The sequence below is a fragment of the Curcuma longa genome, chromosome 11 (genome assembly GCF_044706935.1).
Source record: "Curcuma longa cultivar G26 ecotype Majalengka, Jawa Barat chromosome 11, ITB_CL_G26_1.1, whole genome shotgun sequence".
Lineage (NCBI taxonomy): Eukaryota > Viridiplantae > Streptophyta > Magnoliopsida > Zingiberales > Zingiberaceae > Curcuma > Curcuma longa.
Genome location: NC_133871.1, coordinates 4,287,778 through 4,310,875, shown reverse-complemented (window position 1 = coordinate 4,310,875; position 23,098 = coordinate 4,287,778). Strand labels below are relative to the sequence as shown.

The window sequence follows — 23,098 nt, the reverse complement described above, 5'->3', positions numbered from 1 at the left end:
GTCTTTCTTCTTTACCAATAACACAACAGCTCCCCAGGGTGAAATGATGCAGGGCAGATGAAGCCTTTGTCTAGAAGCTCCTGGAGTTGTTCTTGTAATTCCTTTAGCTCTACTAGGGACATTCTGTAGGGTGCCTTGGAAATTGAACGTTACTTAGGTACCAATTCAATTTTAAAATTCAACTTCTCGTGGGGGAGGTAGCCCAGGTAAATCTTCTGGGAATACCTCTGGGTAGTCGCAGACAACCCTGACTTCTTCTTTCCATAGCCCTTCTTTTTGGTTTGCATCTACTAAATGTGCAAGAAAACTAGGACATCCACTGGCTACATCTTTTGAGCCATTAAGGTAGACAAGAACCCTTTTGTCTTTCTCTTTGGTCCTCCGACTAACTCAACTGAGACTCTGCTTCAAGTTTGAATACCACTTTTCTTTTGTGGCATTCAATGGAGGCGTTGTACTTACTCCATGAACTCATCCTAGTGCTTGTTAGTGACTCTCAAGTGGAAGAATTCTTCAAAAAACTCAATCTCAAAGTCGGTCCAAGTCATTTGATTGACTACTCATTTTTCTTTAATTCTTTCCCACAGCATTCTTGCGTCTCTGACTAAGTAGAAGGATGCGCACTTTACTTTCTTGTTCCTAGCCAATTTAATAATTCCATAATGCTTTCAAGGGTTTTGAACCCTACCTGAGCATCCCATGGCTCACTTGTCCCCACGAAGCTTTTTGGCTTCAGCTTCTGCCACTGAATCAGGTATACTTCTTGACTTACTGTCACTACTGGGGCCACTGTGTAGCTGGTGGTACCTCAGCTTCAACCGGTGTCATCTCATTAGCAATGTTTGCAGTGGCAACCGCTGCAATTTAATCATATAAATAGTTCATCGCTCTAATAATATTCATGGAAGATGTAATTTATATGAAATAAGATATTATCCATAATTAAGTTGGATATGATAGAACAGATTTATTAAAGTGGATAAAAATTAAATTTTAATGAAATCAAGATAATTATAGTTAATTATAATTTTTTAATTTACTCGATTGAGACTGTATTATCCCATATTTAATTAAATATGAGATGCCACGTAATTAATATTCTAATATTTTTCATAATTCCTTTCATTCATAGCTATGCGTCTGCTTTGAATGTCACAGCACGTGCATGGCGTGCACATATTCAAGACCTTCACGTGACTGCACGGACGGTTTATATATCGCTGGCCCAGCCGTGGGGCCGAGCCAATGCGGGACCAACTGAACATCCAATAAGGTCTCAGATAAAACGTGATTAAGAAGAAAATTCCATATATAAAATGTCTCTTTAAATTTTAAATTTATTACGAGTCAAATGCTTTGAAACTGTAAAGTGTTTTTAATATCCTCATTTTATTTATATGTCGGGTCGGTTGATGATGGCGAGAAGGTGCCAATTGTTTAAGAAAACAACGCAATTAATTAGGACTTAATGAAACTAAAGAAGTGGTGGCCCACGGCATCTCATTCGATTCGATCCACGTCAAAATCGCATGAACTCAGACTCAGAGCCTCCTATCCACCAACTCATTTTTTTCCTTTTTTCTTTTTCTTTTTTAAAAAATAAACCGATCGTCTCAATTTAAACTAAAGTGATAAACAGAGTTTCAACTCGAACCGGTTTGGTTTAATCGGTTTATTTATTTTGGATCGCAGAGAAGTGAAGTGGTCTGTGTGCGAATTTTTCAACTAAATCGTTAAAGATCAGATTGTACTGTCGAACCGCTTAGACAGGGCCTAAACGAAACACAGTGGCGGGGCCCCACTGCCCAAATTCAGTTGTCGCCTTCCCTTCACGAGACAATGCCACTCCCCTTTATCTCTCTTTCTTATTATTTCAAATTAATGAAGGAAATATTTCTTTGGACTTCTTAAAATATCCGCGTAATTTACAAAATTTCATCCCCACCCTTCATAGAGAATCGTAACAATCGGAAGTGGTTTTAGATTTTTTTAAAGGTATTTTGATAAAATAGGTGAATTTTGGAGGTTAAATTGAAATTGTCTGTATTAATAAAAAATAAATCAATAACTGCAAGCAGCGAAGCTTCTCCCATCTCACCACCTCCGCTCCACTCGGCTAACTCTCACATCACAGCACCATTCCTTGTCCTTTTCACTTCCCTCCATTGGAGACCATGGCTCGCTTCTCCGTCCTCCACGATGGCGGCTTCGCTCCGTCGCCCACTTCCCGCTCCCTCTGCCAAGAAGAAGAGGACGACGAGGAGGTAGAGGAGGAATTCCCGAGCTCTTCGCCCCTAATCCTGCCGGGATCGGACCGGGAGAAGGGGGGAAACCGGCACCAACATCATCACCATTCCTCGGCTACGTCCGCGCTGGTGGCAGCGCTGAGGAAGTCCTTGGTGATCTGTAGCGTCGGCGCCGACGAGGGCTGCGGTGTCGCGGTACGTCACACGACCGCCAGTTCCGCCGTGGAGATCGGGTGGCCCACCGACGTGCGACACGTAGCGCACGTGACTTTCGACCGCTTCGGCGGGTTTCTTGGCCTGCCTGTCGAGCTGGAACCGGAGGTCTCGCCGACGGCTCCCAGCGCCAGGTGTGTCATCTCTGCTGCAATTTGTCTTGCTTGTTTCTCATGCTTTTCCTCTAATCGTTCTTGTTTAGGTATCAAAATGTATTTGAGAAGGTAATTTTTCAAGATTAGGTGGTGGCATCACCTTGCATTTGATACTTGCTTGTTACATTACGCAAATGTTACATGTAGCGATTTCATTTTGAAGGTTGAAGTGCGATTTTGCTGGGACCTGACGTTTTATTGTCGTGTAATCGTCAATTTTTTTTCAATCATTTATTTCGTCAGTACATGTGAACGATTCTTGCAAGTTTACGTTAGGTTTATCTGTAAACGTCCGACACAACTGTGAAAGTAACAGTAGATAGTACAAAGGTTCAAATAAATCGTTAATGTTTAAAGAGAGTGAAAAGAAATCTCCAGTTTTAAGGGGGGTTATCCGTTATTGCCAAATCGCCTTAGATATACTAGGATCTTCATTTCTTTCTGGGTACGCTTTGCATTTCTGGCCTCTTTTCCTGCCTTTCCCTTTTCTCTGGCCTTGAAGGCAATTTAATGGTCCATTTTCCTACTTCTAGCTGAATTATTCTTTTCATACAAAAAAAAATGCTGACTGAATTTCTAGTGATGAATCCATCATATATTTCCTTGAGTAACTCCTAGAACTATACACAACATTTTTATGATCCCTAATTTTTATTTTCAAAGAAGGAGAAACTTCATTCTTTTCCATGTAGTTTCCTTACCTTTTCAAACTCTGGCATAACTCTGAGTTAGCAAACTCCACTTTACCCACTCAGAGTTTGCAAAAGCATCGTGTTTCACCCTTGAGCATAACTTTGTCTGGTCTACCAAATGATTAATGAATTACAAACCATCTGTCATTTCTCATGATGTCTATTTGGCATTTTAACAATATTAAATGAATTCTGGTTGATTTATGAATGTTGACAGTGAGCCCAACAGGTTTGGGCTTTGACACTCAACTTAATGATCTTAAAGTGGTAGGAACAGTAGGGTTGTGGTTGTTACATTTTACAAAGTATCTCTGAACCTTAAATGTCCTTTGAATTGTGCCTTGCTTCTTTTAACTTTGGTCAATCTCATTCACATCTAGATAAGATACAGAATCAAGTTGACTCAATCTACTCATCTAGGAGACTAGAATGTCTTTGCCTTATTTGTGAGTGATAAATGTGGCAAAATTCACAAATCAAATACATGACATGCATAGTATCCCACTAGTCTGTAAAAGATATTGGACTTGAATGTTGTCTTAGGTTTCAGTGACATCTAAAGATGTTTGGTTTGATCCAACTTTTGGATTGGTTTCTCATCTCAGCCAGTGATGGTTAATTATCTTTGGATATACCTCTCTTATTTAGCCTTTAGAGTTTCCATTCTACTTTATCACCACTATCAATCTAGACTGGTGAACCCATTTGCTACTCGATGATCTAGGAGATCAACATAATGATTTGATGTTCCTCTTAGTATGTCTTTCCCTTATTCTTGTACATCTGGTGTGCCAGTTCTCGAATTGCGGGCTCGGTCAATGATTCTTATTGTCATTATTGTTCTGTCAAAGAGGACCAGATCCAATTATCTTCTGCAACGTTGGACATGAATTAGCTCACTTGTGGTGCCTTTGGACCCTATCAGCGAACCTTGTAAATCGTTGCTTGTCAATATTAATTTGAAAACTATTTAGTTTTGAAAAATAAATTATTGGAAAGTAGGTGTAATGGACCATTTAAATTGGCTAAACAACAGTGATATTTGTGTTTACTGAAGTAATGGATGAGACAATTCAATGACTATTGATGTTTATATCATCTTTTGAGAGAATTCGTATTATTCAATTAATACATCGTTTTGAGCATTGGAAAGTAGAAGTTTAATTGATTCTTGTCTTTTCCATATTGAACAACCATCATTTATATTTGGTTTTAGCCATAAAGGCTGCAATCCAACAAAATAATCTCAAGAGGTTTCTTTTTCCTGTAGTGTTAGCGTATTTGGGGTTTCTGTTGAATCCATGCAATGCTGTTACGATGATAGAGGAAATAGCGTGCCAACAATTCTCCTCTTGATGCAAAGACACTTGTATTCTGAAGGAGGTCTACAGGTTTTTCCTTGTAGTATATCAGCTATGATATATTTTCATGTGTTTATGATTAGTATTTCTTATTTTCTTGAAGGTTGAAGGTATTTTTCGAATCAATGCTGAGAACGACCAAGAACTTCTTGTCAGAGAGCAACTGAATGGAGGTACTGTTCCACATAGGATTGATTTGCATTGTCTAGCAGGGTTGATAAAGGTATCACCATCCAACCTCTTTTGAGTTGTTGATTAATGTATTTTCAATTTGATATCTATTGATTGACGAGGTCATTTATCGATGTGGATACATTTGTACACATAAAAATGCAGTATCTTTGTTCTCTTGGAACACCAAGCAGAAATTTTTCTTTCGAGAATTAAAATCAACACAAATCTTCTGCATCAAGTCTGATAATTATAGTTCAAACATGCCTATCAATTTTTTCTGTTGGTCTTTACCACGAGGTGTCCCACACCAAATTAGATGTGGGACTATTTCCTGTTTAGGCATGACTATCATTTATCTAAAGTAATAGAATACCAGAATCTCTTTTTGCTTTGGAGAGCAACATATTTAGTAATTATTAGTGGTTAATATCATATGTTGGTGCAGGCCTGGTTCAGAGAACTACCAAAAGGAGTGCTCGACGCTCTAACGCCAGATCAGGTTATGCACTGTAATACTGAAGAAGCATGCACTGAACTCTTAAGGATGCTGCCACCAACAGAAGCAGCACTGCTCGATTGGGTTATCAATTTGATGGCAGATGTTGTGGAGCATGAAGACTACAACAAGATGAATGCGCGAAATATCGCAATGGTTTTTGCACCAAACATGACGCAGGTGAGTCGATGAATTTCTTGCTAAGTAATCTTTATGCAGAGTGAATCACAAATAAGCAAGGTTCCATTTCTTTTTTCAGATGGCTGACCCCTTAACAGCACTGATACATGCGGTCCAAGTCATGAACTTCCTTCGAACACTTATCCAGAAGACATTGCGCAATAGAAAAGAGGCATCTTTCATGGCCAGGGAACACAATTTATGCTCTGAATCTCCAAGTGACAAGGATGAAGCAAAATCTTATACTACTTCAGAAACACCAACATTGAGCACCCGCGAGATAACCATGGACGGCTATGACATTGATAGAGTAGGCATCGGGAAATTCTTGTTAGATGCTAGTCAATCGCTGGGTACAAGTGAAGATAGTTTCGGCAGCCCCAAGAAAAAGAGTGAAAATGCTGAGCAGTTTGAGTTCATCTCTGCAAAAATCTCACATGCTGACCCTGAGTTAGATGGCACAAAAGAGCAGTGCAAGTGCAGATTTGTGTACCGGGATGTGGAACGAGTGATGAGTAGATTGAGGTTTAGGAAAGCAGTGCAGTGCAAGCGCAGAAAACCTGTGTTTCAACTGAGCAGGTCCACTAAGAGATCGGCAGAGCTCGTAGATTCTGAAGAAAAAAGAGAAAATTGGACATGATAGCGTTGTAATTTTCAAAAGTCATGTAGAGATTTTCTTCTTTTCCTCTCATAGATCCGTTTGGTGACCATCTCACTGAGTAGGAGTCGTAGGAACTGCTATAACCGTAGTCGGGTTAAAGCCAGTACATATGAAATGACTTAGGAGATGTGCATGGTTGTGGGTTGATTTGGTTGACTAATTTGTATGATTAAATTCTGATGTGTTTGTGTTTCCTTGGGATTGACTTTCTCATTCCCTAAATTCTAAATCCTAAATTCAATGTTTTGTTTTGTTTTTGTTTTTTTTTTTTTTTGCAGAAAAAGACTTTCTCATTCATTCTTTAGTTAAATATAAGAAAATAATAAAATAATTGTTCGTAGGAAATGTATGATATTTTTTTCATTAATTAGAAATTAATAAAAAAAGCATTGAGGTGAAATGCTGTGAATTTTAAAAAACGTGAAAATTTTGACAATTTTTACGGAGCCAAGTGAAAATTTTCTTCCTTTGATATTTAGTTTATTTCAATTAATTAACGCTATTTTTATTTACTATAATTACCTTAACGACCTTGCCCTTTCTCGTCTCTCCTCCGCCGTCGCGTGGGCAGCCGTCAAGGCGGCGTGGGAGAGGAAGTAGCTAAGCTGGCTGCCGAGATCTGGAGGCGGCTCTTCCCTCTGCGAAGCGGCAAGAGGAGGCTACTCTTTTACGCCTCGGGATCGGCGGCGAGCCGGCGATTCTCCCGCATGGACTGCGCCTGCGCCGTCAACCCTTTTCGCCTCTGCTCCGCCCTTCGGGTGCTTGGTTCCTTCATGGTCGTCCTATTTCTTGCCATCGTGGCCCTCTCCTACTACGCCGTCGTCGTCGTCGCCTGGGGCCCGCGCCTGTTCCACAGCTTCCCCCTCCCACTTCTTGCCTCCGCCATCATCGTCGTCTTTCACCTGCTGGTACTCCGGTCTAACTCCTCTTATCCTTTTCCCCCTGTCCTTCCATTTAGAATAAACATGTAGTAATCTCATTCTCCCGTGATCAAAATTGACGGATCTGGAATAGTAAGCTCTTGCTCAGTTGCCCTACCTAATAGGTTGTTTTTTCAGATTGACAGCTGCCTAAAGGAAGAGCTGGACCTTTAGTGTACAGCATTTTTCAGAGGTTTCTTTATTAGAAGGCCCGCTAAAGATCCGATTTTTTGAACCCTAGTGAGAAATGGATGGCTATTCCGGATATCTCAATAGCTTACTTTCGCACGCTAGGGTGAAATTCATAGTATTTATTCATGAAGGCTCATTACCTTAACTTACTCATCCCTTTCACTGGCACCTTTCCTCTGTCAATAAATAATCTGTCACAGCCCAAGAGGGAGTTCAATCCAATCCAATCCAATCCAAAATGTTAAATCACTTAGTTGGGATCTCTTGATATTAATCATGCTCCATAAGCCTCACTTAGCAACGTGTAATTAAGAGGTAGAGCTTCATCTTCTCCTCGCGTCTTACTCCCTTCTACATGTCTACTTTGAACATGTCTACATTTGTAAAATCTCAAAAGCTAACTTGCAATCAACGCATTCTAGGTACGCTAGGGTGTAATTCATAGTAATTATTCATGAAAGCTCATTAGCCTACCTTACCCCCTCTTACTGACGCCTTCCCTCTACTGATGAATAATCAACCCAGTTCCTACTCTCCAAGGCAAATTTATACATATGTTGGAACAGATTGATACTTCGCCTTGTGCTTTACATGTCAAGGGTTCTTTTACACTGTTTTGCCTCTTAACAGGGGTTTGGTTTAGGAAGCAAGATTTATTTTCTCCTAACTCTTTTATATTGGACTACAAGGTGTTGTGTAGGTCCCTAGAAAGTTGGAATTGAGGAGTTCTAACCATCTAGTCAATGATCCATAAGGATATTAATTTGTAATAATATTTATATTATCAATGGATAAAATTGAAGTTGAAGTTCAAATAACTTGTCAAATTTTGATCATAAAAAATATTTAAATTTATTACAACTAACTGATGTTATGACTAAATATCTTTCATAGAAAAGACAAATATGAAATAAATTGTTAAATTATCCTAAGCACTATTTGTTGGAAGGATAGCATGTAAGGATTCTATCTAGTGAATCAGAAAAAAGAAAGATGTTTTAATGTATTATGAATGAAGATACTTTTTATATCAAGAAAGCAAATGCTAAAACATGAATAGCATGTTTCATTTTGTTAGTAATTAATTCTGCTTAAATTCTAAATCATTTCTAACTAATTTAACAATTTTACATTGTTATTGAATTAAAGTCAATTGTATATTTCTTTGACATGAACTTATTTAGAAATAATTCAGTAGAACCACAAATGAGCACAATAATCATTGTTATCACAATATTAAATGACGATGGAGAAATGTAACAATTGATTGTTGTAGAATTGTATCAAATATTTAAACTGAACAATATACTATAAATATCATGATTTTAGCAATCACAATAATTAAATCTAGTTAAATTATTTCTACTTAGTAACTGATACTTGCTACATTGCAAGACTCTAGAGTCCACATCTATCTATTTCAATATATTCTAGTAAATAACTATGTAAAACAATTAAGAAAAACTTAGAAAAAACATAGTGGGAGGTTGGTGGCATATGTTGACTGGACAATGTGGATAAGAGTTATAAGTATTACGGTCTAGTTTTTGTTGTTCTCTTACTCACCTTCTCACATGTATTTTTCTCTGTTGGACTTATCTTTTTCAGCAAATAGGAATTCTAACCTTAAGCTTGGAAGGCTATTAAGCTTATGTCTGTACACCTCAATCAAAATTTGTTGATATCATCATTATGCTCATGGATTTTCAATGTGTGAGTCTTACACCAGCCTAGATAAAAGGAGAGTAAAATACAAAGAGCTACAGAAAATATTGCAGGAAAGTTATTTAAGATGTAAAAACTTTGCAGATATACGTTGGAAAACTAATTCTGTCCAAAATTAATTAGAAGAATGCAAAGGGATAAAATATAACAAAGATAATAATAATAAATCAGGTCATAGAATACCCATTAAGTTAATATTAGACCTTTGTAAGTGTGCATGGCAGCAATCTACTGGATATTAGCATATTACATAATTAACATGTTGATATCAATTGACTTCACCAAATGTTTAAACTACATATCCTTATAAGTATTCACATCCTTCCAAAAATGCATACAAATTGCTTATGTCATAGATTGACATATAATTTATGTTATGGAATTATACATTGCATATATTGACAAAGGTAGATGGTTCAGGGCAGAACGCTGGGAAGAGGAGAAAGTTTGTAAAGGGGAGAGATTGCGGGAAAAAAAAAGATCGAGAGATGTGGCCCCTGAGATAATACAAGAAGCTAACCCTTTTTCCTACTGAACTGGTTCTAGTTTGGTTCTGCCAGAAAACAGTCAATTTGGCCTGTGTGCCCAAATTGAATCCAGCTCGAGTCCAAAACAATTCATGCCTAGTCCTACATATTGAGAATCCATGTCCTCTGTTTAAAGTCAAATTAAGTCCAATTAACGAGAAATCAGTAGAAGAACTTGGTTTAGTATTAATTTGACTAAATAACCAAAAATTAACTCTCACATAGGTGATTGTGAATATTAATATGTAATGTCCATATATCCATGACTATGATTTGGACCCTTTTATGCTAAATTGCATGTCTCCATTTTGAAAAAAAAAATCACATGTCTAATATTTGGATCTATTCCCCTGTCGGATGTCTGAATTTGAGTAACATGGGCCACAATTATTTACTATTTGACTCATATCTTGGAAATTATGCGTGTTATTCTTGTTCTCCTTGTTCACCATTAGGGTGTAAACAAAGAGCACATAGGAGGAATCATTAGTATGAAAATGTACTTTCCTCTCCACAAGCCTCATGTTAATTATGGCATCATATGTGCAGTTACCTACATTGTGGCCCTTGTGATCAGTCTCTAATATATGTTTTGCAACTAAAAAATCTTTAGGGTTAACATTTCCCTTATGTTATGCCTTGAGTATCATTCTATAAAGCAATTTTTTTTACCTCTAACACTACCAAGATTAATTATTTTTTGTTAACTACTGTTTAGTATAATTTAAATTAGTTTAATGTATTTGGCTTTTATTGAACTCTATTTAATTCAAGTTACTGATTTTCGTCTAAAGTAAAAGTACGAGGTAGTTCAGATATATTTACAAATACTTCAAGACTATGTTTTCTTCTGCAGCTTGCATTGTTAATATGGAGTTATTTTATGGTAGTTTTTCATGATCCTGGTGCTGTCCCTGCTAATTGGAGGCCTTTTCTTGATGAAGAGTCTCCTGAAAGAACTGCTTCTGCAATGCTCGCAGATTTTATTGCTCCTGAAACAAGGGCTTCTGCATCTTCCTCTTTAGAGGGACTTGAAAGAAGACCTAATATTGACTATTGCGCTCGTTGTCAAAATGGCAAACCTCCTCGTTGTCATCACTGTTCTGTTTGTATGTTAGTCCTTTTTTATTTTCATTATATATATGTTTTTTTCTTGTAGGCTAAATGCTGGTTTATCTTAGTATTATTTTTTTTTTATTTGAGAATTCTTAATCGACCTGTAAAGTGACTTCAATTATCATTTCTTTATTCATCATCTGCTCTTGTAGGTCAAAGGTGCGTGCTTAAGATGGATCATCATTGTGTATGGGTTGTTAATTGTGTAGGGGCTCGCAATTACAAATTCTTTCTTCTGTTCTTGGTATGCTTTGTATTTTTAAATATACAGATATTTTGTATGGTTAAGTCGCTCTTCATGCATGATTTTTTGTTATCCACCAACTATAAATACTTAAAATAATATTGTACTAGTGCAAAAGGAACACATCCTGTTCATTTATGTAGTTGGCAGTTAGTGCTTTTTTGAAATCAACTGACATGTAAGCTAATAAGGAATTAATGAATTTAGCAGTGAGAAATTTTCGTCAGCCATAAGTACTGTTTGGCAAGCATAATAATACTCCTGGATGTTACCAACTTGCTGTGCATGCGTCTATTGCAGTTCACTTGATTAGTTAATCAAATTTTCATCTCAAATAATTTGGGTGGCTGATCCCAATCATGATTCAACTGGTCTATTAGTTTGCTAACTGTTTCTCATGAACTTTTATATAAAACCTTTCCTTGACCAATGAACTGTTGTAGATCATAACATCAAACACAAGCTTTAGCGTGCTTTTTTTTTTATTGTTCTCCATAAAATTTCTGTAAATTTGTCAAAATCTGTCTCTGTTGCTAATGTTTACTCATTTTTGCTTGTGCTATAAATTATTTCCAGTGTCATGCCCTTCAAATAGACTCCCAAATTTATGATTTCCTCTGAATTTTTTCCCCTTTTTATCTCAGCTTTATACATTCCTCGAGACGGTATTGGACACCTTTGTCTTGCTTCCAAGTTTTATTAATTTTTTCGGCGATGCAAGGAAACATTCTAGTTCACCTGGAAATCTTGCTGTTACATTTCTTGCATTTGGTAAATCTCTAAGTACTCTATCCAAAGTGCAGTTCTGGTTATTCATTGTTTCCATGTAAAGTTTTCAACTGATGTGTCAATAATTGTTGGGCTATTTCAGTCCTTAATCTAGCTTTTGCACTGAGCCTTCTCTGTTTCATCGTCATGCACACATCTCTTGTTTTGAGCAACACCACGACAATAGAGGTATTTTTATCTTTACTGCTTCTGAGACTCCATTTTGGTTTCTTGAAACCATAAAGTTGTTAATGATAGCAATTGCATTCGTGCAAACATGTTTAGTTCTCAAGTGTGCTCCATATTTTAGGTTTACGAGAAGAAGAAAGCAGTCGCATGGAAGTACGATATCGGAAAGAGGAAGAACTTTGAACAGGTACAATCATAAAACATTGCACATCTATTCCCTTCTACGTTATCTCATTGTTTACTCTCTCTAAATTAGGTTTTTGGGACGAAGAAGTTGCTTTGGTTCCTCCCACTATTCTCTGCAGAAGATCTCGAAAAGATTCCGGCACTTCAAGGTCTGGAATTTCCAACTCGCTCAGATGTCGAACCGTAAAGTATGTAAGATTTGTTCAATCCCCTAATCTGAGTTGGAGCTGTTATGAAGCAGTATCATGTACATCTCCTTCAGTGTTTTGTTCTTGTACATCCAAAAAAACAAACACACTCTTGAATTATGTTCGACACCATTTTCTATCTGTTACTGTGTTTGATTGCATACAAGTTTTAAAGTTAATATAATGTATGAAAGGTCTTCTGATAAGTACGTTCGTCGCCGCCACGTTACCGAAGCGGATCCCGTTCACCACCGGAATGGCGTTCGGATCGAACTTATCATCGGGGTGCTGCCCATAGTTGGCCGTCATCCACAGCAAGTACTTCATGTTGGTCAGCCTCATATATCCCTTCCACGTTCATGTCCCTCACGAAGCCGCCCTGCCTGATCCCCGTAGTTGGCCGTCATCGAATTTCGATAACTATAGAGTTTATCGAGTTGCTGAGTAGTCCGAGCTAGCTGAGCTAGTTAGCTGTTGAGTTGGCCGAACTGCTGAGCAAGAGAGAGATGTTAAGGTCTATATTTGATGCAAGTTTTTTTAAAATAGATTCATCTCCTCTGGTTGTGTTTCAAAATTATGTTGGACATCTATTTCCCAATATATACAGGAAGACTATGTAGACAACTAAGCATTGATTGTTCATGGCGAATTAAAACCATACTTCAATACTATCATGAGTAGATTGTCGAACGAAGATGGAAGGTTTCTGCATCTCTTCTTGCATCTCTTCTTTCTGTTCAAGATTATGACCTCCTTATATAGGGGCTCCATACCTCCGTTGCAATTAATGGTCGAATAAAGGCCTTTTATCACCTTTATCCATTTAGATTGAAACGCTAGCTGCCGAATATCAATAGCCAATCTGTTTACTCGGACTGTTACATATTCTCCATTAATCTCACATTTGTGCATCTATCAACCGTAAAAGAGGAATCATGTGATAAAATATTATTTGATTCACTTTGACAAATTTTATCCTAATCGGTCTAACATTAGATACGCACAAGTCATGCATGCTCGTACACAAATCAATTTTATAACAACAAAAGAGGAATAGTGTGGCAAAATATTTGTTGATTCACTTGGGCAAATTTTATCCCAATTAATTTGACATTCGACGCACACACGAATCAACTTGGTTTAGTATAATCTAAGCCTTGGACTTGCACCCTCCTACTAGCTCATGCATGCGAAAGAGAGTCTCTCCCGATGTATGTTCACAATCTCAATGATCAATATAATTGCTCCAAGTATTTTAGACCGTTCGATCTAACTTTAATTTGCATATGGTTAAGACTTGTTGATATCCAATTTACTTATAAAAGACTTGTATATGCTTTTAACTTTTTTTTTTTTGAATTTTTTTACATTTTTTTCGGATAGAGTTGTAAATTGATATTTATCTTTCCGAACATAATATAGAGATTGACATTAAAAATAAAGATATATAAAATATAGTAAAAACACATTAAAAATAAACGAACTATTGAGGAGGAGGGTTTCAGTTGGGCACCCTGCGGTGGGTGCGTATAACATTGAAGTCTTGAAGAATAGCAAAAGATGAAGATTGAAGCATCCCTAGTTTGCAAACACAAATTCTGTATTTGTTTGCTAATTCTATTTCTACTGTTGTAGTATTATACTGGAAATTATGACACTGTTAAGTGTTAACTCAGTCTTTAGATTTGAAAACTAGATCAATTTAGGTTTGGGGAATTGATATCATTTCAGAATTGTTTGATAATTATATGATTTTAAATATAAGAAGTTGAATTCCTACCATTTTTTCTCTTAAACTGGAACTGTATTACAATTGGAGTTTTTAATTCAAAACTAATCTAATAATGAAAATTTCTTCCCATCATGAATTGATGCCGAACTAGCTGTACAATGTAGGTTGTTGATATGAAGATTGAAGACTAAAAGAGATTAAGAGGGAATCACTCAATCACCTAGAGACTAGAGGCTTGAGTAAAATCGAGCTCTCTTTTTATTTTTACAGAATAGGAAAAATTGATTAGTGGGTTACGGGTTACCTACATATAGCCATGAATTTTCAGGTTATGTTCAGTCAGAAGTCAATAGGACAATGCCAGATAATTGCAACTTTCAAGATGTGTTTCAGCTCGAAGATTTTATGGACATCCAGGTAGTCCTCTTTTGACACTGTTATTTATCTACTTTCTCGAACCATTCAGCCTATGTTAATTGGGTAGGAAACCAGATGACGGACATATGTTTCTTTTCTTTCTTTTTTTTGTTCAAAAATTGAGGACAATGGGAACTTGGTAGAAAAGGATCCAAATTTGGGACACAAGTATTTGGATCTGCTTCTGCCTTTCACCTAAGACTCTTACTCAAATCCAATAACCCCTTTGCTTGAATCCAGTGCTGCGATTAATTTCCCTAAGCAACTAAGGGTTTGGTTTGGGACTCTGTAACGCTCTAGTGTCGCAAACCCCCAACAATAAGATATTAAAATTAGGGCCTCACAATACCTTGGCTTGTTGAGTTTTGTGGTCTTGTGGAGTGGGGCGGCAGACGCAGTCGAGACAGCCCACAAGTGGCAACAGTAGAGGAAGAAGTTGAAGAGGAGGCGACGCCGGCACGTCGCGACGGGGGATGAGGCGTCGAGGCCACAGGGGCAGCCGGCAGGGGATTTCGACATTCCTCACTTCCTCTGGCTACAATTTTGGCGTCATAGGTTGGGACGTTGTTCGATGAGAAAGGGTGAAAAAGAAGAAAAGGAATGAAGCAATTAGGGCAAAAAAAATTTATAATATTAATACTAATATTTTTTTTGAGTTCGGGTCCAATGTGAGCACTGGGCCCATGTAAGCTCCGCCCGGGATTAAAGCTTGTCAATGATAGAATTTTTCGTCGCTAATGTTAATTATTTTTGTAGTGCAAAAAAAATTATTCATGATAAAGATAAGATACGTTTTTAACCATAAGTCCATACTTAAAAAAATATAACAAATCAATTTTTTTTAAATAATCAAACCAACCAAAATTTTCAAATAAAAAAAAAAAATACCCATTAATTTAATAAAAATTTAAATTAATTAAATTTTTAAAAAGATTTATCGATTAATTAAGGATTTATAAATTTATTTAAAAATTTATCAATTATTTTTTAATTTTAATTTATTTAATTTATTCAAATAAAAAATTTTAAAATTAAAATGTACTAAATTAATTAAAATAATTAATTTTAAAAAAAAAATAAAATAACAGCATCTGTTATGTTTAATTGAATTTTTCCCGTATAAATAATGGATGAGTTGGACGACCTAAACCATTAATCCGGAAGTCAATTTCCTTCAAAGCCGATCCAGGTTCTTCTCAGTCATCGCAACCCGCCGCGGCCTCTCCTCTTCGCTCTCTTCTCCGGAATCATCTCTTCGCTCTCTTCTCCGGAATCATCGGTACGATTTTCTTCCTTTTCTTGTGTTTTCGCTCTTCTTGTTGTTGTTTCATCCTTGGATCTATCTCCTCCTCGCTTTCTTCTCCGGAATCTGCCGTGCGATTTTCTTCCTTTTCTTGTGTTTTTGTTCTTCGTGTTATTGTTTCATCCTTGGATCGTTTAGAATTTGTTAGCGTCCGGCGGAATCGATGGATCTGGATGCTTGGCGTGTTTTTGATAATCTAGGGTTACTCTAATTCTTATGGTATTTACAGTGCATTGTTAGGATTATTCCTAGGTCCTAATCAAAGGTATTATAAACTTTGTTGTATTGCAGCAGACTTTGTGATTGATCTTCATCATGTCTTCTCTCAAGGACCTTCTTCCACCGTCAAAATTGAGCAAAACTTCTATCTATGACCACTCAAATGACTCATGGTTCAAGGAACGTTACAGCACCTCATCGGATACCACCCTATCTGCACCGATCAAGTCAAATCCTGTACCACCCTATGGAAAACGCTCGGGTTTTGTTCCAAGGAAGCCCGAGGACTTTGGCGACGGAGGTGCCTTTCCTGAGATCCATGTAGCTCAGTACCCTCTTGGCATGGGGAGGAAGGATCAGAAGCCTGGCTCCAAAATCCTCGCCCTCACAGTTGATTCGCAGGGAAAGGTTGCATTTGATGCTGTCGTGAAGCAGAATGAGAATTCCTCAAAGATTGTTTACTCTCAGCACAAGGATCTTGTTCCAGAGGTTGGTTTGGAGAATGAGGATGACGCCGAAGATGACGAAAAGGATATTGAGGAAACCACACAACGAACTAAGGAAGCTCTGGAGAAGATTGTTAATGTGAGATTGAGTGCGGCTCAGCCGAAGAATATACCTACACAATCCAACGAATCAAAGTTCATCAAGTATAAACCTTCGCAGCAGTCTGCGGCTTTTAATTCTGGCGCAAAGGAGAGGATTATTCGGATGGTTGAGACGCCTGTTGATCCACTTGAGCCTCCAAAATTCAAGCACAAGAGAGTACCAAAGGCATCAGGATCCCCTCCCGTGCCAGTGATGCACTCCCCACCACGACCTGTCACGGTGAAGGATCAACAGGACTGGAAGATTCCTCCTTGCATCTCGAACTGGAAAAACCCAAAAGGTTATACAATTCCATTGGACAAACGTTTGGCTGCAGATGGCAGGGGTCTTCAGGATGTCCAAATCAATGACAACTTTGCTAAGCTTTCTGAGGGATTGTATGTGGCTGAGCAGAAGGCGAGAGAGGACGTTGCTCTGAGATCAAAGCTTCAAAAAGAGCTGATGTTGAAGGAGAAAGAAAGAAAGGAGCTGGAGCTCCGAGCATTGGCGCAAAAGGCACGCTCCGAGAGAACTGGAATTGCTCCAGCTCCTTCTGCTCCTTTGACTACAGAGAAGAATATGATGGATGATGCTGAAATTGGAGAACCACAAGAACAACGGAGGGAGAATAGGGAAGAACGAGAAGAACGGCTGCAGCGTGATAAGATTCGTGAAGAACGGAAGCGCGAAAGGGAGAGGGAAAGAAGGCTGGAGAGCAGGGACGCTGCAATGGGGAAAAAGAGTAAGATCACTAGGGATAGGGATCGGGATATTAGCGAAAAGGTAGCACTTGGCATGGCTAATATCGGAGCTGGACGTACCGGAGAGGTCATGTATGACCAGAGGCTCTTTAATCAGGATAAAGGAATGGACTCTGGGTTTGCAAATGATGATCACTATAACATATACGATAAGGGTCTATTTACTGCACAGCCCACACTCTCTACACTTTACAGACCCAAAAAAGATGCCGATGCAGGTACATATGGAGGTGCAGATGAGCAGCTAGAGAAGGTCCTGAAAACTGAGAGGTTCAAGCCTGACAAGGCATTCACCGGTGCTTCCGAGAGGTTTTCTGGTAGTAAGAGAGAAAGGCCAGTGGAGTTCGATAGGCAGGAAGAAAATGATCCTTTTGGTTTGGATCGTTTCTTGACAGAAGTGAAGGGAGGCAAGAAACCACTTGATAAGATTGGTGGTGGTGGATCTATGAAAGCGAGTGCTGGGTCTTCATTGAGGGATGATTATGCTGGAGGCTCTGGAAGAAGCCGTATCGACTTCCAAAGAGGGTGTTGAAGCCGTATCAATTCGATCTATTGATAAAGAAGAACCAGAGAATCTTTGCTTTATTCTTTGTCCAGCTCTACCGTCAACCATGTTCAAACTAGTTTTTTTAACGAATTATTTCATCTGAACGTAATATAAATAGTTTGGATATTGCCAATTCAGTGTTTAGAGTTACTGGTTTTCTCATGCTTCTACATTTTCTAGTCATCTCCTCCAAAAGAATTAAACCTATGTTGGATTTTTCTTCAGACTGCTCTGGCAAATATGAAGTAGATTGATTCTAATCCTGTTCTATGGACTTTAAAACACACGCAAAAGCATTTTGTGTCCACAATAAAAGCTAAGTTATGATTTTTACTCATTTTTTTATTGTTCTCCATAAATATTCTGTAAATTTGTCAAAATCTGTCTCTGTTGCTAATGTTTAATTTACTCATTTTTGCTTGTGCTATAAATTATTTCCAGTGTCATGCGCTTCAAATAGACTCCCAAATTTATGATTTCCTCTGAGTTTTCCCCCACCATTTTATCTCAGCTTTATACATTCCTCGAGACGGTATTGGACACCTTTGTCTTGCTTCCAAGTTTTATTAATTTTTTCGGTGATGCAAGGAAACATTCTAGTTCACCTGGAAATCTTGCTGTTACGTTTCTTGCATTTGGTAATCTCTAATTACTCTATCCAAAGTGCAGTTCTGGTTATTCATTGTTTCCATGTAAAGTTTTCAACTGATCTGTCAATAATTGTTGGGCTATTTCAGTCCTTAATCTAGCTTTTGCACTGAGCCTTCTCTGTTTCATCGTCATGCACACATCTCTTGTTTTGAGCAACACCACGACGATAGAGGTATTTTTTTTACTGCTTCTGAGAACCATTTAAACCATATAGTTGTTAATGATAGCAATTGCATTCGTGCAAACATGTTTAGTTCTCAAGTGTGCTCCAATTTTAGGTTTACGAGAAGAAGAAAGCAGTCGCATGGAAGTACGATATCGGAAAGAGGAAGAACTTTGAACAGGTACATTCATAAAACATTGCACATCTATTCCCTTCTACATTATCTCATTGTTTACTCTCTCTAAATTAGGTTTTTGGGACGAAGAAGTTGCTTTGGTTCCTCCCACTATTCTCTGCAGAAGATCTCGAAAAGATTCCGGCACTTCAAGGTCTGGAATTTCCAACTCGCTCAGATGTCGAACCGTAAAGTATGTAAGATTTGTTCAATCCCCTAATCTGAGTTGGAGCTGTTATGAAGCAGTAAGTATCATGTATATCTCCTTCACTGTGTTTTGTTCTTGTACATCCAAACAAACAAACAAACAAACAAACTCTTGAATGTTCGACACCATTTTCTATCTGTTAATGTGTTTGATTGCATAAAAGTTTTAAAGTTCCTCAATTTGTTTAGATGAAATGTCGAATTTCTTATATTTTTTAAATAGGTTCAAGAAAGTGAGACAATTGTGAATTTGAACAATAGTGCTTCGACAATCTTATTGATTTTGACTAATTAAGAACCAACATTTCTGACTAATGTTGCAGCTCGGCGCATGGCGTCGGCGTCACATTGTACGAACTCCCCTCCACAAACGTGCAGTTCCAAATCGGCTTCTTCGTCACGAATATCTCCGCCGTCACGTCGACCACCGAGATGTTCGTGAACGGCGCCTGCGGCAGCCCCTCCAGCTTTCCGGCGATCGACACGTTCGTCGCCGCCACGTTACTGAAGCGGATCCCGTTCACCACCGGAATGGCGTTCGGATCGAACTTATCATCGGGGTGCTGCCCGTAGTTGGCCGTCATCCACAGCAAGTACTTCATGTTGGTCAGCCTCATCCCCTCCACGTTCACGTCCCTCACGAAGCCGCCCCGCCCGATCCCCGTCTTGACCCGCAACGCCGACTCTGTGTCGACGGCGACGATGCCGGCCGCGTGGACGTCGGCGATCCCGCCGGACATCTCGCTGCCGAGCGCGATGGTGGCGCTGGTGGGGGAGACGCAGGAGAAGTTGGAAATGTAGATGTGCTGGCTCGGCTTGTTGAATGCGATGCCGTACTGGTCCCACCCGCTCTTGATGGCGATGCAGTCGTCGCCGGAGACGACGTTCGAGTTCGCGATCCAAACGTATTCGCAGGAGTCTGCACGACAACAACTAATTAATCAATTAATATTCAATCAATCAATTCAATAAATAAATAAACACAAAATTTTTACCTGGATTGATTCCATCGGTGTTGGGAGATCTGATCGGTGCAAGAACTGTGACGCCCACAACGGCGACATAGCTGCGGAGAATCAAAGCTCGCAGAATTAATCAACAACGAGCAGAGACGAACTCAAACAGACAGATCAAAATTAATTACTTACTTGCTATAAACAGGATGAATATTCCACGAGGGAGAGTCGACCAAAACGACATTGGAGATGACAACGTAGCTGCAGGACATGAACTCGACCAGGTAACCTCTCGTGTAATTGAGCTCTTCCGCGCGGAACTTATCCCACCAGACTTGGCCTTGTCCGTTGATGCTTCCATTGTTCCCTAAACTCAAGAAAAGGGAAGTTTTTAAATCTCAATTGAAGAGTAGTATTTGAATTAGATTAATACCTGTAATGACGACATCAGTGAGATTATATCCCATGATGAAGTTGGTATATCTTGGTCCAGGTAAATCTCTTCCTCTGCCATAAGAAGGGAGTGGTGCAATGGTAGACCACTCGTCCAAATTCTGCAGTAATATTATTATTTTATGGATTCGACTTTTATTTATTAGTAAAGTGATATGTATGAATCGATGTTGGATCAGTTACCTGAGTAGCGAGGATGACGGCGTCGCGCTCGAGGAAGAGAGTGAAGGTGCTGGTGAGGTTGAAGGGTCCGGTGAGCCACCTCCCCGCCGGGACAACCAGCATGGCTCCGCCGTCGCCCGCCACCTGGCTGAGGTTGGCCACGGCCGCCGCGAAGGCCGCGGTGTTCGACGTCACGCCGTCGCCGACGCCGCCGAAGTCCGTCAGCTTCGCCACGTGCTTGCGGTTGGGGTTCCACCATGCTTCGTCTCCGGCCGCCGTAGACGCCGCGATCGACAGCGTAAGCGCCGCCGCCCACAAAAACAACTTCCCTTGCGCCTGCGCCATGATATGAGTGAGTCGATCAAAATAAATAAAAGAAAAAGAGGTGAAATTAATTAAATAATTACATGAACTCTTTTCGACTCCATGGTGAAAAAAAAAAGGAGATTGAGAGGGAGAAGGTGAAGAAAATAGGGCGAATCGTAACACTTTTAAGGAAGAAAATTGACTAAAAATGGAAGGTGATTAATTTAGTTTTTCTATAATTTTCAATATGGACATGAAATTAACAAAAAATCGTTTAATTTATACTTTTAGAAAGTTAGGTAACTACCTTCCGACTTAAATTTTTTTTTCATAAATGTCATCTTATCTAAAATTTTAATGCAATATATAATGAAAAAATTGTCATGATATAAAAGGAAAAAAAAAATTAGATGATTATTTTAATATAATATTAAATAAATTTTAAATTTTTAAATGATAAAATATCTGTTGAAAGTTATTCTACAATTTATCAGAAAATTATTGTCGGAGTTATATGAGGAATTTATTGAAATAAAAAATTATAGAATTTCAATTTTAGATTTATCTATTGAAATTCTTTAATTATCTGATAATCTTGAATTGCCAAGAAGGGAATGAGGAATTGTTAGGATGACTAAGTTGCCTTGTACAACCAAGTTGCATTGTATGGTTGAGCTACCTTGTATGGCGGAATTGCCTTGTAAGACTGACTTGCTGAACTCAGAGTCTATTGAGCTGCCAGCTGCTCAATCAGCCGAGCTAAACGAGCTACTTAGCTGTTGAGTTGGTCGAACTGTCTGAGCAAGAGAGAGATGGTGAGGTCTGCATTCGATGTAGTTTTTCTTAAAATAGATTTGTACCCTCTGATTGTGTTTCAAAGTTATGTTAGACATCTATTTCCCAAGATACAATGGGAAAATCACGTAGACAACTAAGCACTGATTATTCGTGGCGAACTAAGTCAATACCCGAATACTATCATGGGTAGAAGATGAGAGAACAAAGATGGAAGGCTTCTGTATTTCTTACTAAAGCATCTCTTCTTTCTATTCAAGATCATGACCTCCCTATGTAGGAGCTCTATACCTCCATTGTAATAAATGGTCGAATAAAGGCCTTTTATCACATTTACTCATTCAAGTTGAAATGCTAACCATTTACCATCAATGGCTAGTCTGTTTTACTCGGACTGTTATGGATTCTTTATTAATCTCACATTAATGCATCTGTCAACCGCAAAAAGAGAAATCATATATATGGCAAAATATTGTTTGATTCACTTGGGCAAATTTTACCCTAATTGATCTAACATTTGACATGCGTAGGTCATGCATGCTCGCACACAAATCAATTTTATAACAACAAAAAGAGGAATCATGTGGCAAAATTTGTTTGATTGCTTGGATAAATTTTATCCCAATCGGTCTAACATTTGGCATTCAACACGCATACGAATCAACTTGGTTCAGTATAATCTAGACTTTGGATTTGCACTTTCCTACTTGCTCATGCATGTGAAAGAGTCTCTCCTCATGACAATCTCAATGATCAATATAATTGCTTCAAGTGTTTTAGACCGTTCGATCCAACTTTAGATTGAATATGGTTAAGACTTGTTGATATCCAATTTGCTTATAAAAGACTTGTACATATGCTTTTAACTTTTTTTTTTTGAAATTTTTTTGACATTTTTATTCGCATAGAATTACAAATTGATATTTATCTTTCCGAACATATTATAGAGATTGACATTAAAAATAAAGATATATAAAATATAGTAAAAACATATTAAAAATAAACGGAACTATTGAGGAGGAGGATTTCAGTTGGGCACTCTGCAGTGGGTGCGTATCTAAACTTGGTGTTTGGTAATGACAATCGAGACCTATCATATATATTTAACATGAATAAACGGCAATATATAATATTTTTAAATTTATTATATTCGTTGTTATAATTATAATTATTACGATTACATGCCTTATTTAATTTTTCCATTTTTGTTTGGACAATTGTATGAATAAGCTTTTTTGGCTTCGGCAATAATATCATCAGAAAATATTGTTTCATTCTTTCTTTATTCCTTCGTCTTTCCTCCTCCTTTCTATCATGACAAAAAAGGCATCAACTGCCCTGCCACCTCACGTCTTCTTTTTTTTTTTTTTTTGGCTTTGTGCTTTAATTCTCATCAACCTGCAGTTCTCTGGCGTTGATGTTCTCTCCCA

General features: G+C 38.2%; 5 protein-coding genes across 6 annotated transcripts; 4 read left to right on the top strand and 1 right to left on the bottom strand.

The window, feature by feature from the left end:
- Positions 1–2,128: 2,128 nt before the first annotated feature.
- LOC141839715 (rho GTPase-activating protein 2-like) lies at positions 2,129–6,349 on the top strand. Its single transcript, XM_074727532.1, has 5 exons — positions 2,129–2,593; positions 4,577–4,697; positions 4,771–4,890; positions 5,287–5,517; positions 5,597–6,349. Exons 1-5 carry the CDS (start codon positions 2,175–2,177, stop codon positions 6,155–6,157), a joined length of 1,452 nt encoding a protein of 483 aa, XP_074583633.1. The 5' UTR covers positions 2,129–2,174; the 3' UTR covers positions 6,158–6,349.
- A 376-nt stretch (positions 6,350–6,725) lies between these two features.
- LOC141839099 (putative protein S-acyltransferase 12) lies at positions 6,726–12,374 on the top strand. The gene is made up of 7 exons (XM_074726762.1): positions 6,726–7,086; positions 10,399–10,651; positions 10,811–10,902; positions 11,547–11,673; positions 11,774–11,859; positions 11,981–12,046; positions 12,116–12,374. The coding sequence occupies exons 1-7, from the start codon at positions 6,886–6,888 to the stop codon at positions 12,230–12,232; spliced, it is 942 nt and encodes a 313-aa protein (XP_074582863.1). The 5' UTR covers positions 6,726–6,885; the 3' UTR covers positions 12,233–12,374.
- Positions 12,375–15,578: 3,204 nt separating this feature from the next.
- Positions 15,579–17,937, top strand: LOC141840018 (SNW/SKI-interacting protein A). Of its 2 annotated transcripts, none has more exons than XM_074727898.1 (2): positions 15,579–15,661; positions 15,980–17,937. In XM_074727898.1, the coding sequence occupies exon 2, from the start codon at positions 16,001–16,003 to the stop codon at positions 17,783–17,785; it is 1,785 nt and encodes a 594-aa protein (XP_074583999.1). In that variant the 5' UTR covers positions 15,579–15,661; positions 15,980–16,000; the 3' UTR covers positions 17,786–17,937. The 2 variants fall into 2 exon arrangements, with proteins under 2 accessions (XP_074583999.1, XP_074584000.1); XM_074727899.1 differs by having other exon boundaries at positions 15,977–17,937.
- Positions 17,938–18,250: 313 nt separating this feature from the next.
- On the top strand, positions 18,251–19,115 carry LOC141840019 (putative protein S-acyltransferase 12). The gene is made up of 4 exons (XM_074727900.1): positions 18,251–18,438; positions 18,538–18,623; positions 18,730–18,795; positions 18,865–19,115. Exons 1-4 carry the CDS (start codon positions 18,273–18,275, stop codon positions 18,979–18,981), a joined length of 435 nt encoding a protein of 144 aa, XP_074584001.1. The 5' UTR covers positions 18,251–18,272; the 3' UTR covers positions 18,982–19,115.
- A 192-nt stretch (positions 19,116–19,307) lies between these two features.
- Positions 19,308–20,995, bottom strand: LOC141841164 (putative polygalacturonase). Its single transcript, XM_074729292.1, has 6 exons — positions 20,975–20,995; positions 20,589–20,903; positions 20,386–20,506; positions 20,145–20,319; positions 19,992–20,062; positions 19,308–19,915 (listed from the first exon to the last, which is right to left on the bottom strand). The coding sequence occupies exons 1-6, from the start codon at positions 20,993–20,995 to the stop codon at positions 19,308–19,310; spliced, it is 1,311 nt and encodes a 436-aa protein (XP_074585393.1).
- Positions 20,996–23,098: the final 2,103 nt, after the last annotated feature.